At 38.5% G+C, this 18,356-nt stretch overlaps 1 protein-coding gene across 5 annotated transcripts in view; it reads right to left on the reverse strand.

The window, feature by feature from the left end:
- The window catches only part of Mbnl3 (muscleblind like splicing regulator 3), a 116,096-nt gene that overhangs the window by 65,940 nt on the left and 31,800 nt on the right, over positions 1-18,356 (reverse strand). For 2 of the 5 annotated variants that reach the window (XM_004653977.2, XM_045140030.1), the window contains exon 1: positions 2,450-3,190. The exons of the other annotated variants lie outside the window; for them this stretch is intronic. In XM_004653977.2, the coding sequence (XP_004654034.1) occupies positions 2,450-2,626 (177 nt within the window). In that variant the 5' untranslated portion in view covers positions 2,627-3,190. Of the gene's footprint in view, positions 1-2,449; positions 3,191-18,356 lie in introns of those variants that run through there. 5 annotated transcript variants of the gene reach the window in all.

The raw sequence follows: 18,356 nt of genomic DNA on the forward strand, positions 1-18,356 counted from the left end.
TATAGTTGGCAAGGAATTCTGTATCGGAGTATAAAACAGGAACAGTGATAGTTAGCTTAGAATATTACACCCATGGCAATTAGATTTGGGCATGTCCTTTGAGCCATGAGTTTGTAGCTAAATAGAACCTTTTTTAAATTTTATTTATCCATTTTGAGAGAGCAAGTGAGAGGCAGAGAGGCAGAGAGGGGGGGGGGGAGAGGGAGAGAATGAGCATGCCAGGGCCTCCAGCCACTGCAAACGAACTCCAGACATGTGCGCCCCCTTGTGCGTCTGGCTAACATGGGTCTTGGGGAATCAAACCTGGGTCCTTTGGCTTGCAGGCAAATGCCTTAATGGCTAAGCCATCTCTCCGGCCCAAATAGAACCTTTTTGAATAGCTCCTAAAATAAAACTATGTTAACAGGAAGAAGATAATCTTATACTTAATTCACATTGATAGTAGCACAGGGTATTTCATTTGTATTATTTCTTTAGAATCTGCACAGTAATTGTGGAATTTAGGTAGAAAAGGTATAATCCCATATATTAATGACAAGGCTACCCATAGTTTTGGAGGTTAAGGACCCCAAGGTTAGATACATACACTAGAAGGGCTGGGGCCCCAACTCTTCAGAAAGAGCACATACAAAACCTTCGTGCCTATGTGCACTATGTAAAAACTGTCACTCATTTTCTCCCAACTAGCTTGGTGTGCTTTTTAGTTCAAGGCACTGCCCAATCCTCTAGTAGTACACCGAGGCAATACATAGAAAAGAATTGCAGATGAAACATGAATGAGTCCAAAATACAGAAAACAAGTTTTTAGTTGTATATGCTCCAGATAAAAGCAATTTAGACATTTCCAATGTTAGTAAGAACCTTTTGTGGCCATAATCTGTCTCCATTACTGAATGACAATGGTCAGCAATTAAAACTAGTAAACATGAAAAAAGTCAAAGTAACTACTTAGGTACATGTTGAGCATCCCTAACCTGAAAACCCATAATGCTCCAAAATCCAAAGCTTTCTGAACACCAACATTATACAACCAGTGGAAAATTCCACAACTTGTTTCATGTGACAGGTCACAGACAAAAGGTCGATTTGATAAAAACAGTACATAAAATTACCATCAGATTATGTGCACAAGTTATATATGAAACATAAGTGAACTTCATGTTTTGACTTGGGTTTTATGTCTAAAATACCTCATTATGTACATGAAAATATTCCAAAGCCTAAAAAACTCTGAAGTCTGAGACACCTTTTTGTTCCAAGCATATCCAAGGAATCGTCACCCCACAGTATGTCATTTTGAGGAAACTACCAGATGAAGGAATATATCTCTAAGAGCAAATGGCATCCATATATGAGACCATTAATGAGGTAAAATAGGTCATAATGAAGATAAAACAATACCAAGCAATTTAGAAGGTTCTTGTTAAGCTACTTCATTTTGACATACTTTAAAAAAAATCATCTCAAATACCTCACAGCCCATTTATTAATTAAGCCAAGAATTCATGAAAACTTTTTGATTCTATGCTTTAATTTATACATTCTTACCCTAATTGTAAGGATAAATATGAATAAAACATGAAGGTGGAAACATTCTCTTGTTAGTATAATCATATTCATCCTATACTTTATGACATGTCACCTGTACTTACATTCTGTTTCCACTTAAGCTTGACAGCCTTGGAGGTGGGATTTTTCTCATAACTGTACTCGCAAATATGAAACTGATCAATCAGGGACTCAAGAGGAAAGCTAAGTGAACTTAGTTTTATAGCAATGTAAGTGAAAGGCTCAAGATATACTTTGATTGAAAATCTTCCAAATGCCAAAATCTCCCCAAACGGTAAGGTTTTATCCTATGTTCCCTCAGTCTGACTTCACTTACCCTCTGAAAGCTGACTGGCCCATGAAAACTTATATCATGGCACATGGACAATAAGTCCCACTGTCAATCACAAAAGGGCTTCTCTAGGTTGTATATGAAGATTGGGATCATTCTATTAAATATCTAAGTCACATCCAGTAGTTAAAACCTGTACAAAAAGGCAAACTAGCTGCGTGTGGTGACAGAGGCAGAAGGATTGCTGCAAACTTGAGGTCAGCCTGGTTTACACAGTGAGTTCCAAGCCAGCAGGACTAGAGATAGCCGTTGTCTCAATTAAAAAAAAAAAAGAGAGAGAGCTAAACTACAGAAAGGATACAATCCTGCCCTCCCACAGAAATTCTTGAGTTGTTATTCTTTAAGTATATTCATCTTGATAAGCGGTCTTTGCTAGAGGGAGCTTTCAACTGGCTAAGTTCTGCAAACAGAATGTTTTGAACTTGTCTCGAAACCAAACTTACCAATTTTAGGCTGTTCTTAATTGGACTCTTTGCCCAGCACATTATCTTTCCAAAAGGCTAGAAATCAACACATTTAAGTCATCATGTGCATTCAGATGGCACTCACCTTTAGAGAATCAAAACAGGCCACCACACGGCCATTTTCCACATGGCAAACTCTTGGCGGATGGGCAAACCTGCACTCTGCGTCAGCCCGAGAGCAAGTTCCTCTCTGAAATTCTCTACAGACTTCTAATGTCAGCCACTTGGTATCGCGAATTAAGGCCACATTGACAGCCGTCATACTGAAAGCAAGATAGCAATCAACTGCACCCTCTTTCGGACAATATGACTGGATGGTTTAAGGAGTAGAAGAGAATCGAGGCAAATGTGAAAAGAGAGCAGGTTGTTTTGGTGGAATGTCTATTTGTTAGCACTTAGGTTCTCACTAAATAAAATCAAATCTGATTTAGTCAAACACAAAAAGCCACTTATGAAATCAAGGTTGTAGCAGAATAAGTAAAAATCAAATTAGAGACCAAATCCTAAGAAGGCAACTGGAAAGGTTAAGGTTTTGAATGTTTTATTCTGTTCCTTGGCTGAATTTGCTTCAAATAACTGGCAGACTTTCAAAAGAATTCTGTGCTGTCTAGTTGATGTTTTCAATTATTCTTACAAAAAGCATATGTTGCTGGCTGCCCTTCAATGTGTGGAATGGTCTCAGATCGGGGAGGGTAAGGTTGCTCTCCCTATTTCTTCACGCGAAAGAATAAGGTTGGGGCGGGATGTTACAACCTAAAAAAAAGTTTTGCTGCAAAATCAAGGGGAGGAAAAATGACTGAGAAAACTGAGAATCAGAGAAAAAAAAAAAAAACCCTCAATGGACGAGGATCGCTGACAGCGAACTAGAAGCACAGCAGGTTTTGGAGGGGCAGGAGCGGGGGAGGGCACATGGGGGAGAGGGCTGGAAAGAGAGTAGAATCCAAGCAGCAGAGTTTTCAGAAAAGGCACTTTTCAGAACCTGCAAGAAAAAAATAAATGAAATTAGCTAAAACACTCCAATGCTTCCGTTTCCAACTTTAGAATTTGGAAAGAAAATACCCAGAGCCTGTGTCCAACAGGAAGCATCTACCTGGTGACAATGCAACACAGTACAGTCAGCTATTGTCAATAAAAAGGGTATTTCCCAGCTGAAAACTTTTCAGAGTAAAAAGAAACAACTGCTTAGGTTTACTGGTGTAGTAGTAAGCTGGGCTTTTTTTTTTTTTTTTTTTTTTTTTTTTTTTTTTTAAGATAGGGTCTCACTCTAACCCAGGCTGAAAGCTGACCTGGAATTCACTATGTAGTCTCATAGTGGCCTCGAACCCTTGGCAATCCTCCTACCTCTGCTTCCTGAGTGCTGGGATTAAAGATGTGTGCAAAACTGGGCACTTTTAAAAAATTTTGTTTATTTTGATCTGTTCAGGGTAGAAATTGTGTGTTCACTATGCATAAAATGCCACTTGCTTAAAATGATAGCCCTGCATACAGTCACAATCCACTTAGGTGTCTTGAGCTTTCAGAGGGTGCTAAAGGCACATCTCTAAATTAAAGCCTCAATTATTTGGCCTCAAAAGTCAGAACAGGGCTGGAGAGATGGCTTAGCGGTTAAGCGCTTGCCTGTGAAGCCTAAGGACCCCAGTTCGAGGCTCGGTTCCCCAGGTCCCACATTAGCCAGATGCACAAGGGGGCGCACGCATCTGGAGTTCGTTTGCAGAGGCTGGAAGCCCTGGCGCGCCCATTCTCTCTCTCTCCCTCTATCTGTCTTTCTCTCTGTGTCTGTCGCTCTCAAATAAATAAATAAATAATTTTTAAAAAATGTAAAAAAAAAAAAGTCAGAACATATGAACCGCTAAGAACATTTAACTTATTCTAAAAGATAACCTGTGCATTGGGAACACACAAGAGTCATGACATACCTAACTGGAGACTCACTGCATATGAAGTAGGATGGAGGATGAAAATATAAAATGTGCTCCAGATTTAAAAAAAAAAAATCTTTTAAGAAGATGTGGATTGTTTTTCCTGGCTATATTTCTTAGTCTTTGTGAAAGGAGATTAGGACAGTTCCTAAGATGTCAGCGTACACAAATGAGTGACACAGAAAACATGGGTCAGCAATACATTAAGCATGATGCAGCTTGAAGGTTTGCAGTTGAACCAGCATCAAGTGTCAAGCAATTCAGCTGAGACAATCCATGCAAGGCTAACTTCCTGCAATATGCCATGCACACATACCAAAATAGCACTAAGGCAAACCGTAAGCTCTGAGTAGCAGACAAAGCCACTAGTTGATAATGTTGTCCAAAAGCGGAAAATAAGCTCTTAAGAATATTTCATTTCATTTTTGGAATAATATTCTCAATAATTTTATAGAATCTGTTTCTTGTCTGTGTTCAAGAGGACATGTAATAAACCCATTTTTCAATGGCATTAGAAAATCAAATGACTAGAGAGTTCAAGCAAGCTTATCTACTTGAGAGCAAAACACATTTTTCTCTGAATCATTCTTTATGGCGATCATTATAAAATGTATTACAATTAGCTTTGCTTCTTAAACAATATTGAACATAAATTGGTCTCTGGTTAAAAATGTGAAGTCATTGATGTCACTTTGATTGCTGTCACTCCTCTTATTGCTGCACTATCTACTGTAGTGAATTTTCTAGTTCCCTTCTGGAAAATCGAATGACCAATTGTGTCTGTTGAGTCACAGCAAGTTACAGCTTAAGGGCCTAAGGAGCAAGATGCAGGCTTCCATGCAGAAGTTCCACAACTGCTCCTTGTGCTCTGTTACAATGTTTGACAAAGACCCACGAGGTTAAGGTTGTCAGACAAATGATCTCTAGAAAAAGTATTAATTTTCAAACCAGCATGGTGGGAAAATATAAATCAAAACCACTATTTGATACTGCTTCCCAACGTCTAGTATGGTTATAATAAAAAAGAAAGATTGGACTCTTCATACATTGGAAATAGGGATATAAAACAGTGCAGTTGCTATGTAAAACCTTCTGACAATTCCTCAAAATGTTAAACATTTACCATATGACCTAGCATTTCCACTCCTCAGGATATATCTGAAATAATTTAAAACAAGTTTCAAAATGTTCTAATATTTACAGAAGGATTATTGTCAAAGCCAAAATGTGGAAATAAGCTGTGTCCATCAACAGATCCATGGATAAATAAAATGTACTACGTCCACACAATGGAAAATTATTGTGCAACTCATGAAATAGTGATACATGTTCTAACATGAATGGACCTTAAAGATACTGTAGTAAAAGAAATGAGTCAGATATCAAAAGTTACGTGTTATATGATTGCACTTATGTCATATATATTCAAAGTAAACCAAAACCACAGAGACAGAGGGAAAACTGTCTAATAGCTACGGCATGTTCTTTGGGAGTGATGGAAATGTTCTGGAATTAAATAGTGGTGCTGTTTTGCACAGTTGTAAAATATGCTCCAACCCATTTAGTGAATCATACAGTTGAAAGGAATACATTGGGTAGTGTATGAATTATGTCCCTATAGGGGTATTGTACTTTTTAAAAAGTCTGAAGAGGCATGATAACCAAAAGGACAAAGAAGCTCTGATTGGGAATGAGATCGGCTCCAGCAAGCTTTCTTAGATTCTCTTTACCCATGAAATTTTCTCAATGATGTCTGTTACTAAGTTCAATTTCAAGAGGAAGTTAGTTTGCATATGGTAACTGGCTTAGTACATTATGGAAAGTACATTGAAAGAGTACGCTTTGGGATTTTGTAAGCTTGTGTCCAAACTTAATCCTACAACTGAATTAGATAGGGTTAGGGCAGCCCAAACACATGTGAAATTAGAAAAAAAACAAAAAACAAAAAACACTGACAATCCGAAGAGAGACTTTGCTACAGAGGAAGATCAAGCATAGAAAAAGATAATAAATTTGAATTGTGAACTCTTTAAAAAAACATTTGACCTTTTTAACAAATGAAAAATGCAAACAGGAACTAGCCTCTGGCCATGCATTTTAGCTAACAGGGCTTTTAAAAAAATTTTATTTTTTGGCCTGTAACCTTGGGACACTGGCCAATCTGTCAATGTAGTTCTAGCCAGCACATGTCTTCCTTCAGAGTGGAAATATCTGGGGGACTGGCTGAGAGGAAATGAGGTACAAATGCAAAATGAGATGGTGTGAAAATTGGGAGAGGTTCCTTCAGGTAGCCCTTCTTGCAAGACTAAGTATCCTAGACAGACTTTCCTTGTATTCTTAGGAACAATGTTGTATTTGGGACAGCACAACTTGAGTTTCACTGCCTTACGTTACACTTATAACAATGTAGTTTTGCTGTTTTATGATGCATACTCCACAGATACACAATCAGACACTTTACCATCACTGGGTTTATTAGTATTTTATTGTCTTAGCAGTTTACACATGCTTGTATTGTACTGATCTTTGGATCACTTTAAAATGCCCCATTCCTTTGTTGTGGTTGTGGTGGTGGTTTTGGTTGTTGGAGCACTGAGAATGGAATCCTGAACCCTGCTCAGTCTATCTCAAAATCCTCTAAAACACGAGTGACAACTTAAATATTCTGATGAAGGAAATTAAACCCATAGATGTTAAATTACTTATTTGACATTACTAAGCTATGTGCAGTTAAGCCATAAACCCAGGCAATGTCTTTAGGCACCGTCTTGTACACAGATCCTAACAAAGAAATGAGGGGGTGGCTTTTCTTATCTCCCTAAGGAATCTCAAACAAGGAAAGCCAGTCATTTTTGTAGCATACTTATGGTTTCTTCTCAAAATTCCATTCTTGCCTGGTGTATATCATCACTTTCATAAGATCCCTGAGTTGTGCTGAACCAACATTTATTCAATATTTACTGTGTACCAGGCAGACGCTGTTGTAGATAGTGATAATGACCCTGCTCTTGTGGGACTTCCTGTGTATATTTTGGATAGGGAAATCAGCGAGAGACATAGAGATGTGGGAGGATTATTAGAGTCTGAAAGACTGAACATAGACACTAGGCATTTTGACTTCCACACAAACCTCAGATTGGCCATGAATAGAACACCAAGTACTATGGCTCAATACTGTTAAACCCACACTCAAACATGATTACATAGAAGTGAGTCACCAAGAGATATCTTAGACTTAATCAGCCTAGCTTTTGTTGCTACCTGGATTCCTCTTCGAGAAGATTTTACTGTTCTCCTCTTATAGATGGAGAAATAGAGGAGGAGGAGAAGAAAGGTTAAGTGATGAACTTGTATGACTTCGTGTGGCTTGTAGTTGATCAAGTAATGGTTTAAGCCATGTCTTCTGACTCCAGAGCATACATACCAAAAATACTGGGTCTTTCTACTGGTATGGATCAATTTGTTCCATATTCTACTTGACAGCACCATTTGACTTTACTCTGCTGGAGTACAAACTCCCTTCCCATAGAGATCATGGCTTACTCAGCTTTGCTGGCCCTTATCTTGTCATCAGAAGTTTGAGTGTGCTGTGCTCCTGAACATGCCCAGTTTGAAGGATATTAAAATAGCATAGTAATTAAATATTAGCTCTTCAGTTGTATCATGCTAAGAAAGTTGATTCAATATTGAGTATCTTAGGGTTTGAATCTAGTGACCAGTAAAGTTGAATATGTCCTTATAATCCTACCCTTCAAATTAATGCTTGACTATAAGACTCCTAAGTAAGACATAATGTAAGTACTCAAAATTGCAATAGACACTCGAATCATTATTAAGTGCAGCCTATGAAAAATGTAGGTTATGTTTTTGGAAGGTTTCCTATCTTTTCTCACAGAATCCTTGAAAAACAAAAGCAAAAAGAACTATTTTCTACTAATCTGATGGAACTTATTCGAGAGCTTTTGCAGCTCACTGCCAGGAACTACTTTGCCTCAGTTTTCCTGCACTTTCCTCATCCTCTCCGTTCTTCTCCTCAGTCTCCATAGCCCCATATATAACATAGAAATGTGGCCAATACCTAGTTGGTCCAGAAGGTCAAAAAGATACTATTTGGCATGCAAGTCAACAGATGAGGAGGCATTCATTTAATTGCATTTGTCAAACTCTCGAATGAATAATGAAAATAATGTCTTCTTTCTTTCCATTTTAAGCTTTCCTTAACATCTGTATTACCTCTGCCTTTCTTGTGGCCATTTATTTTGGCTTTACAAACATCTGCCACACCTGCCACACACTGGTTGAGTTGGCAGGCTGACAAGATTTAAAAAGCCTTCAAATTTGCTTCAGGTCCAGACCCCTCCTTTGTTTGGGTTGGTAGCCCACCACCACATGATCTTTAGGGCATATGGGATGTGTGCAGCACTGCAGATGGAGAACACAGATTTACAGTAGAAAAGCCCAGTTTTCTATTCAGAAAAAAATATGGACTATAAATTGAATATTTCACCTATGTGCAGGACTTTTGCATCAAAGATATTTTGAAGCTTTGTTGTTTTTTTTTTTTTTCCACAATACACCTGGGACAATAAAATTCACATGCTTTTTTTTTTTTTTTCAAAAAGCAGGTAAGACAAGTTATTCTGTTTTACAAAGCAGTTCACACACATGACCATGGAAAGAAAAGAAATAGGGCCAATGGTTACTTTTCATAATCACTGTGGCAAGGGTGTCCCTAGGCTTGCCAAAGGAGTTCATGTTTTTGTAATGTTGCATATATTTTCAATAATATACAGAATTCTGTTAACTTGGTGATATGTTTTAAACCAACCTAGTTTGCTACAAAACAACTTTAAAACTAGATCCTACCAATTAACACTGGTTAAGGCTTGTTTATGTGCATAGGACAGAATCTCAGTGCCATTAAGATATTATCCAGCCAAAGCTATACTTAAACATGAACACACATGGAACTTAACACATGCAGCAACTTTAGTCCTATAATGCTTCAATGTTTGAAATGAATCATAAGACTGACTGAATTTTCTATTTGCCTGATGGTTGTACTGGCAGTTACTCAAAAAAGTTCATAAACCACTAGAAATGGAAGTAGATGCTGATAAATACAGATAGACACGACATAATCCCTGTCCTCTAAGCCACGTAATCAAGTAGGGGACAGCATGTGAAGAGAGGGTATGGGGTGGTAGATGAAAAAAATATACCTACCATTTTATCAATTGATAAGATATTTATTGTCAGAGTGAAGGAGGCCTTTAAAAACATTAATGTGAGGTTGGAGAGATTGCTTAGGGGTTAAGGCATTTGCCTCCAAAGCCAAAGGACCCAAGTTCAAATCCCCAGGACCCACATGGGCTAGATGCACAGGTGGTGCACATATCTGGAGTTTGTTTGCAGCTTATGGAGGTCGTGGTATACATATTCTCTCTCTCTCTCTCATTCTCTCTCTCTCTCTCTCTCTCTCAAATAAATAAATAAAAATAATATATGTAAGTAGCAGAACAGATTAATGGGAGTGAAAAGGCCTAAAGTAAGGTCAGGGGAAGAGATTGAGTAAAGGAAAGGTGGAGAGAGAGCTAATCAAAATCTAAGAGGATATAAATAATCATATGGAAGCCTACTTTTTTGGACAATGGAACACTGAGAAGCCATAAATTGTTACTAGAAAATTTTCAATGTCAGGGATGGGATATCTTCCAGTGAGTTGTTGGCCAGGGAGGTCACTGATACCTCCAAAACATTACAGGCCATTGCTGATGTCCTTGGCTTCCCACCAGGAATAGATGGTAAGACCCTATCGCTGAAGACTCCACATACTTGGGCTGCAAGGTTACTGAGAAATCCTGCTGGAGCTGAGCTGAAAACCTCTTCCATGTAGACCAGCTGACAGCTGAAGAAAGCCACACTGCATGCAGTTCAATGGGAGAGAGAGAAATCACCAGTGAAGATATTCAACAGTGGACATTGTAAGCCTTAAATTTGTCCAGCTAGGCCTAATAAGCCAATGGGTGCAATAGTGGCACGTTTGTTATGGGGGAAACCAGCTTCTCTGTAATTGGACTGGAGGCCAGCTCCATGAGAGGGAATACATCCCTGATACTGAAAACCCACAACAGAGGTAGTCATGAACTCTAGGGGTATAATACCTGCTGGTATCTGGCTAAATGTATATACTATGCTCACCAAACTGCCAAGTAAGCACATCTCTTAATGTTCATACCCATATGTTAATGCTACTCTCACTTTTGGTTAGAAAACCTTCTCTTTTCAGATGGCAGTAACCTTGGGATGACTCAGAAGGTACCATGATGCTGAGAGGTTACAGAGGAGTGCTCAGCACTTAAATATCTCAATAACACCTTCCATGGCTCAGGGTCCATTGCAGAAGAGGAGGCAGAAAGAATGTAAGAGCCAAAGGAAGGGTAGGATTCCTTACAATGTGCTCCACCAGACACAAAATGGCCTGGATATCCATGACCTCACAGTGTCTGACACTACCTATACAAGACCATCATAATAGGAGGAAAAGATGATGCTATCAAAATAAAAGAGAGACTTATTGAAAGGGGGAGGGGATATAAAGGAGAGTGGAGTTTCAAAGGGGAAAGTGTGGGGAGGGAGAGAATTACCGTGGGATATTGTTTACAATTATGGAATTTTTCATTGAAAAAAAAGAAAGAAAGAATGAGTGTCTGGGGGACTAGATAGATGGCTCAGTGCTTCAAGTCACTTGCTTGAAAATCCTGCTGGTTTGAGTTCCAGTTCCTCAGCACCCACATAAAGTGGTACACACGTCTGGCATTTATTTGTAGTAGCAACACACGCATGCATGCTCACATGCACACACACACACACGCAAATAAATAAATTTTTTAAAAAGGGGAAAAATAACAAATGGTTTTTAAAAAGCATTAATGCGTGAAAATGTCAATCATCAATCACTTATTGTTCAGTGATGATTTGCACACCTGTGTCCTATGCCTCTGGGGAATTAGAGGAACTTTCACTCACTCCTTCTGCAGTGGGAAGGAGAGGAAATGCATATGAAATAAAAGCAAACCAGGCAGACAAATAAGAATCAAAACAGGCAGAAACACTAGTAGTAAATTCACGGAGAGGGTTGAAAAGAGAATGTCATAAAGGACTTGAGTATTCAAGGGAGGTTTCCAGATGGAGAAAGTACAGCTGGGCATGACAAAATGAGAACGAACTGGATAGAGGTAGAAGAGAGGAGGCGCAGCCTGCAGGAATACAAGATTGATTGTGGGTCTGGTGAGCATACAGGGCAGAGGGCAGGTTCATTCCAGAGAACAGAAATAACATGTGGGTGGTCTCCAAAGGTCTTGCAGTGACCTAAGAAGTGTCCATTTGGTATAGAAATAGAAGCCTCTCCCAGCATCTCTAAGCATAGTAGAGACTCAGTGGCCATAAAAACGTAAAATAAAAACAACTATCTGCCCTTGAAAACGTGTCATTAAGGATATGTAACTTCATTTCTGGGGTCTAAATTAAGTCAATTCTTTTCAATCTTATGGTTAGTAATGAAAACTCCTTTTTAAAATGTGGTCAAAATGTTAGGGTTGGGGAGATGGCTCAGTGGGTAAGGGAGCTTACTTGCATAGACCAGGTTGAATTCCCCAGCACCCACGTAAAGCCATATGGAAAGCGCTACATGCATCTGTGAACCTAAGACCTCCAGTAATGGGAGGCAGATCCAGGAGAACCAAAGGGTGTAGGCCAGCTAGTATGACAGCTAGAAGCTTGTTTGTAGCATCCAGGGACCCTGTCTCTAAGATGGTGGAGAGTAGTCACCTCAAACTTTTCCTCTGACCTTCACGCATGTGTCGTGGTATGCATGATCATGCCAGGAGCTAAATGTAGATAAGAATGTTTTGGATATAGTAATATCCTGTAAATTCTTGCTATATGGTTTAAACACATATTACAGTGGACTGAAAGCAGTTGTATGCCTCCCAAGTATGTATTAAAATGAATTTGGGGGGCTGGAGAGATGGCTTAGCGGTTTAAACACTTGCCTGTGAAGCCTAAGGACCCTGGTTCGAGGCTCGGTTCCCCAGGTCCCACGTTAGCCAGATGCACAAGGGGGCACACGCGTCTGGAGTTCGTTTACAGAGGCTGGAAGCCCTGGCGCGCCCATTCTCTCTCTCTCCCTCTATCTGTCTTTCTCTCTGTGTCTGTCGCTCTCAAATAAATAAATAAAAATAAAATAAAAAATTTAAAAAAAATAAAAAAATAAAAATGAATTTGGGGGCCAGTGCACTTCTTGATAAGAGTGAGTTCAATATTCACTGTTTATTCCTTATGTCCACCCCAAGCTCTTACACAAACCTAGTCCTTCACTAACTCACTTTTGATGTACCAGGGATTAAAGCCAGGTTTTCCCATATGTTAAGCAGGTACTCTACCACTGAGCTACATCTATCAAAGTATCTCTCTGGTCAAATATGTGAGTCATATAAAATGACTACATGTCAGAGAGGCAGCATCTGAATGACTTAGCAGCATAAAGACACCTATCTTTCCTGTAGCAATAGGCATCCTTAACTGAATTCATCATGCCATTATAGCCAATAAGCTTAGATTTTTGCTCTCAATAATTAGTATCCACTCTTTAATACAAGTACTTATAAAACTAGTAAAACAACAGAGGAAAATATATTGTATTTGAAAATAAATAATGGGGAAGTCCCAAATATATTCTGATTGCAAAACCCAATGCCAAACTTTTAGTAGGCTTGAAGGGAAATTTCTGGGAAATTGAATTCTCTATGACAGTATATAGAGGAACCCTTTGTGTGTGAAATCACCACTTCTAGAAACATTCTTTCACATTTATATAATATATGACTGATAGATGGATCTATAAATCAATTGTTTAGAGTTCCTTCGAAAGCTGGCTGCTTTAGAAAATAGTGTACAGTGAAATATTGGGATTCCAGACTGAATCTTAAGCTATATTCCTATCTTCAATTTTTTTCTTTGCATTCCAGAGTCATTTATGCTACAATGGTTAAAAAAAACCCAGTTTATTCTTTATAGAAATATTTAGAAGGTCTTTAAATATTCTGACCATTAAACATCTCATAATTGAACTGTAGACAAGTAGTCAATAAATGTAACACTAAAGAAGGGTGTATGGCTATAATCTAATCATAATAGTCACCTGGCCAGAAAGGGGGAAAGGAAGGGAGGATTCAGACAGACAGGACAAAAGGAAAAAGAGGTTTAAAAAAGTTCAATTCTATGAAATCTATCAATTTCAAATCTAGTCTACCTCAACAAACAGGGAAATAAATTCAGTGTCTACTTTTGCAAGGCAGGCTAGTTCAATCCAGAATGCAAGTTTAGACAAGGGAAGGGGATGATCAAGTACATATCAAATATTGAAAACACTCCAAAGAATCGTGAATGAGCTCATAGCAGAATTATCAAGTCCAGTGAGGGACAAAGCCACCCACTGATTACTTCCACCTTGAATAAAGGTTCAGAGGGGGTCATCTTCATGGCTGAAATGTCTGGAAGAGCTCACAGTGCCATTTCATCATACCTTATATCTTGGCAATCTCTGTTTATATGTGTGGACAGAATACTAAAAATTAAACCCAATGGTCCTGGTTTATTTGGTTTCTTTCACTGAGAACTGAAATCTTCCAACACCAGAAAAGACACCTGCAGCAGCTTGCACTAGCTTCTGAGGTTTCAAAAACGTACTGACCCCAGTGAGTCTGGATCTTCCAGTCATTTCCATGCAACTTTCCTGACACTCTCTTTCCATTTATAAAACAAGACCTTTGCACACATCGTTTTGACCCAATTGCCTTTCTACAGTAGGTTGTCCAAGGTTCGGACTGTGTTTTAATATCAGGCGTACTTGATCTTCTGTACTTTCAAAAAGCTGTTAGACTTGGATTCAGTTTATCCTTTAACTATCTGATCCATCTGGCCACAATCTGTGGCTACAACTTTTAAGATCTGGCACATTTCCACTATTAAACAAATACTTGCATTTAAAAAAAAAATCTCTTTTTCCTTTTTCTGTTGGAGAGTTGATTTTTTTTTTCCCCCTTGCTACCCTCTGGTCAGGATAAAGTGGTTCCATACAAAATATCCTCTACATTAATTTCTAGTCAACTGGGTTACTAGGAATTACAGTGAGTAAAAATTCTAAGAGTAAGCTTAGTGTGCACAAGACAACCAATAAAATACAAAATGAAGAGGATATATTTTCCCTGGTGAATACATTCTATGATGTATTCAAAACCAGTATCTTTTTAACTAATCTTCATTCGCAGTTGTTAATAATAGTCAACCATTTTAGAATTCTTATTGTGTGTCAGATGCTGTCTTATTCACTTATCCCCACTACTTTATGAAGTATATACAATTAAGGAGCAATGTTAATGTTTACCTTAAAAATGAAATCTATCTTTCTTGCAAACACTAGGTCTAGATTTCTATATAGTTGTATTCAGTTGTCCAACATTTAAATTTCTCAGAAATTTTCTTCCCAGCTTCCTGCAATCACAATATAAAAGCCCATCACTCCCTTTCCACAGAGCCCAGAGAATCCTGAATTGCATATAGTTTGGAGGAGTTATCTTCTGATATGTATCTGACAAAGAGTTTGAACATGACTTATATATTGGGTTTAGAAACCACCCAATCAAGGGAATATGGTGGCGCACACCTTTAATCCCATCACTTAGAAAATAGGGGGATCACTGTGAGTTAGAGGCCAGCCTGAAACTACATAGTGAATTCCAGGTCAGCCTAGGCTAGGGAGAGACCCTACCTTGAAAACCAAAAGAGAGAGAGAGAACATGTGGTTCAGAAATCTGGAGCCCAGCTGGAGAGGAGAAGCATAAAAGCCTCTCCACATAGTAAATCTCTCAATAACACAATTTATTGATTCCAAAATAGCTATCCAAATTAAAGTAAAAACTTTGAACCGAGCTTTAGAAATTATGAAAAAACTATAGAGCCATAATACTACAACAAGGTTGTTGTCAGCCAATACTTTCAAAATTCAACTGTTTCTGTTTCGAACTTGTATGTGGACTCTATCAAAACCTGGTATGCAAATTCTGAAAAAAAGGCAAAATAAAAGATTCTAACATTTGAGGACAAATTCTGAGGAAGAGCCTCAAAGAATGCAAGGATTTGCAAATACATCTCAAAGAAATTGCTGAAGCCAAGCCAGCAAGACAGTTCTGTATATCAATTCAGTGCCGATCTAGATGGCAAATAAGAAGATGCCTATAGATCAAAAAAGTGTCTTGAAGAAAAGAAAACCATCAATTCAGCTAAAATGACCAGGCCATAAAAGGAAGGAGAGGAGCAAGAGGAGATCATTTGTGCGTTAAAGCATCTGCATTACAGAGTAAGCTATCTGCACCAAAGCGATGGAATCCAATTCTGCAGCTACCGTGTTGCATTCGCCAATTTAGAATCACGTGTGCACATCACAGATGAGGAAATAAGTAGATCTGCATCATCAAGTACTGGATGTTTTCAAAGATCAAAGTCAACAGCCATGTCACTGAATAAATAGATAAAGGGAACAAAAATTGCCTGTATTCTATTTAAAAGAGCCGCATAATCCCACCAAGGATTGTTAAGGTTCTCAATTCACACTGACTAAATGTGGGCTTGACTCCTCAAAGTTCTAATAGGGGTGGAGTTACTAAGTACTACTGCGTGGTACTAAGTACTTGCTTCACTGTAAACGTTCAGGCGGCCGGAAGCCAAGCGGCTCTCACATATGAAATTGCTGGACAAGACTTATTTAGTGAGGGATGGAGATTTGAAGAATTCTAGAGTTGAAGTAATCCTGGAGGACCAAAACTAGTCTGACCGTTTCTGCTCGATCATTCACATCAAAGACTTGTATCCAGTCCCTGAATGCCTATGTACAGTACTTACTCATAATTAATCTGTTATAAATTCATTCACTAAGCAAATATTTGATAAGGACCAACTCAAAGTAGCACATAACCAGATGCTGAAGGTACAAACATGCAAATGTCAGAGCCCTCTCATTTATTCCATTCTCTTTTCAAAATTCCAACAAAATTTTCAAAAGAAAATCTTAGTGGACAAATGTCGTAATGCAAGGAAATACACATGTTATATACCTCCCATCGTTTTATTATAAAGCTTGTGTTTAGATCCAGAAAGTCACTCATGATTCGGCCAAACTATACCATCATTAGGAACCGCCTCATTCTTTAACCATCTGCTCCAGACATCTTGCCATTATCTCCCGAGCTGCAATTCTGTCTCTTCAGCAAACATGCAAGGGATGTTTCCATATGTCCAAGTTTCCTCTCTCAAAGAACGCTTCCAAAGCCTTCATTGCTGGAATACTTTCCACCTCGAATACTCCTGCCGATAGTACAACATGACATGACATCCCCCATCACCATTCCATCCAAACTGCCCTAGATTCAATAACTGTAGCCAAGAAAGACACTAATTTGAATTAGATTTTGCTTGAGCCATAATATTTGGTATTATGTCCCCCAACACAGTACATGGGAGTCTCAATAAATACTAAATAGAAAGTTCCACAAATAATAAAATCGGCAATATTTGGTACTAGTTATTAAATAAAACTCCAAATTCTCAGCTCTGTATAGGTAAAAATGTTTACAAAAAAATAATTTTGCCTTGAGCCATTTTGTAAATATGAAACACTAAGGCTAAGTTTGTATTTTAATGCCCAACAGAATTATAGAATACACTTTCTCAAAAAGACAGAAATCACACTCTTTCCTCTGAAGGAGTCTGCTATAATTCTGCTGCCTTCTTTCCCATCAGCTTTGCTGTAAAACTCATCTGAGATTATTGTGTGGATTTGGCACCAGTTCTCACCTCCATGGAGAATAAAATGGGATGGATGCTGCTTAGAGGCAAAATAGCACCCACACCCAAGGTTCCAACCATCCATACTCTCCCTTTCCAGCTGCAGAAACCTGCACCCCATCTTGAGGAGGGTGTCCCTTCCCCAAACAGCTGCCTGACCAGAATTCTGGTCCTGGGGTGCACAGTCATTACAGCTACTGTTCACATTGTCTTGTCTTCACAGTAGCTTAGTTAGTACTTTGCAAGTACTTTTATGGCCACTGACCTGAACTCTCACCACTTTTCTGACCACTACTAACTACCCTGCAGTGTCAGGAAAACATCTTAACTATGTTCTTTGTTAAACTACAGTATTAATGTACAAAAATGGTGTTTAAATTGATTTTAGCCAAAGTGAACATTTGAATAAAGTCAGTTTGAGAGATTGCAAAGGACCTACAATGGAAAAAAGCAAACAGCTCCTCTAGGGACAGAACACAAAGCTGATGTAACAGTGTCCTTAGAGTCTGGAAAAAAACCTCAGATGTTAGCTAGGTCGGTTAGATACATAGGCAGACGTCCTAAGTACTCAAAAGCAACGTATAGTCTTCAAGTGGCCAAAGTGATAAAGGACAGCAGTACCTTTCCAGGCATTAAAGAGTATCTTTTCCAGACCTTTTAAAGAAATATTATTTTTAAAATAAGTAAATAAAGTGCAAGAATGGAAACTTGTGATAGCTGGGAACAAAAGAGAAAAATTAAATATCCTCAAGTTTTTGAAACCCATTAAAGAGATCTCAGCACAGCTCCATGGTTAAGCATAAAATTGGAGAGTCAGAAAGCCTTGTTCATAACACCCAACTCTTGCCTTCTAATGCAAAGACCTTGAGCAAGCTGCTGAAATAATCTGTGCTTCATTTTCCTCGTCAATGTCAATAGTAGTATCTATCACACAAAGTTGTTTTGCCGATTGAAACCGATAACATTTATAAGACTTACAATCGTGTGGCATGAAAAGTAAACATGAAGTGCTTCTGAAATGAATGAATGGCCTGAGCTCATTTTGTTCAATGTGGAAATGTGAACCCGGTAAGGCTCATCCCATTGTTCTCCAATGAATACATCAAATAGTAAATGATACGCTATGTATTTTCTCAGACGCCATCAAAGTCTTTCCGTAACTGCAAAATG

The sequence above is a fragment of the Jaculus jaculus genome, chromosome X, assembly GCF_020740685.1.
Source record: "Jaculus jaculus isolate mJacJac1 chromosome X, mJacJac1.mat.Y.cur, whole genome shotgun sequence".
NCBI classification, from domain to species: Eukaryota; Metazoa; Chordata; class Mammalia; order Rodentia; family Dipodidae; genus Jaculus; species Jaculus jaculus.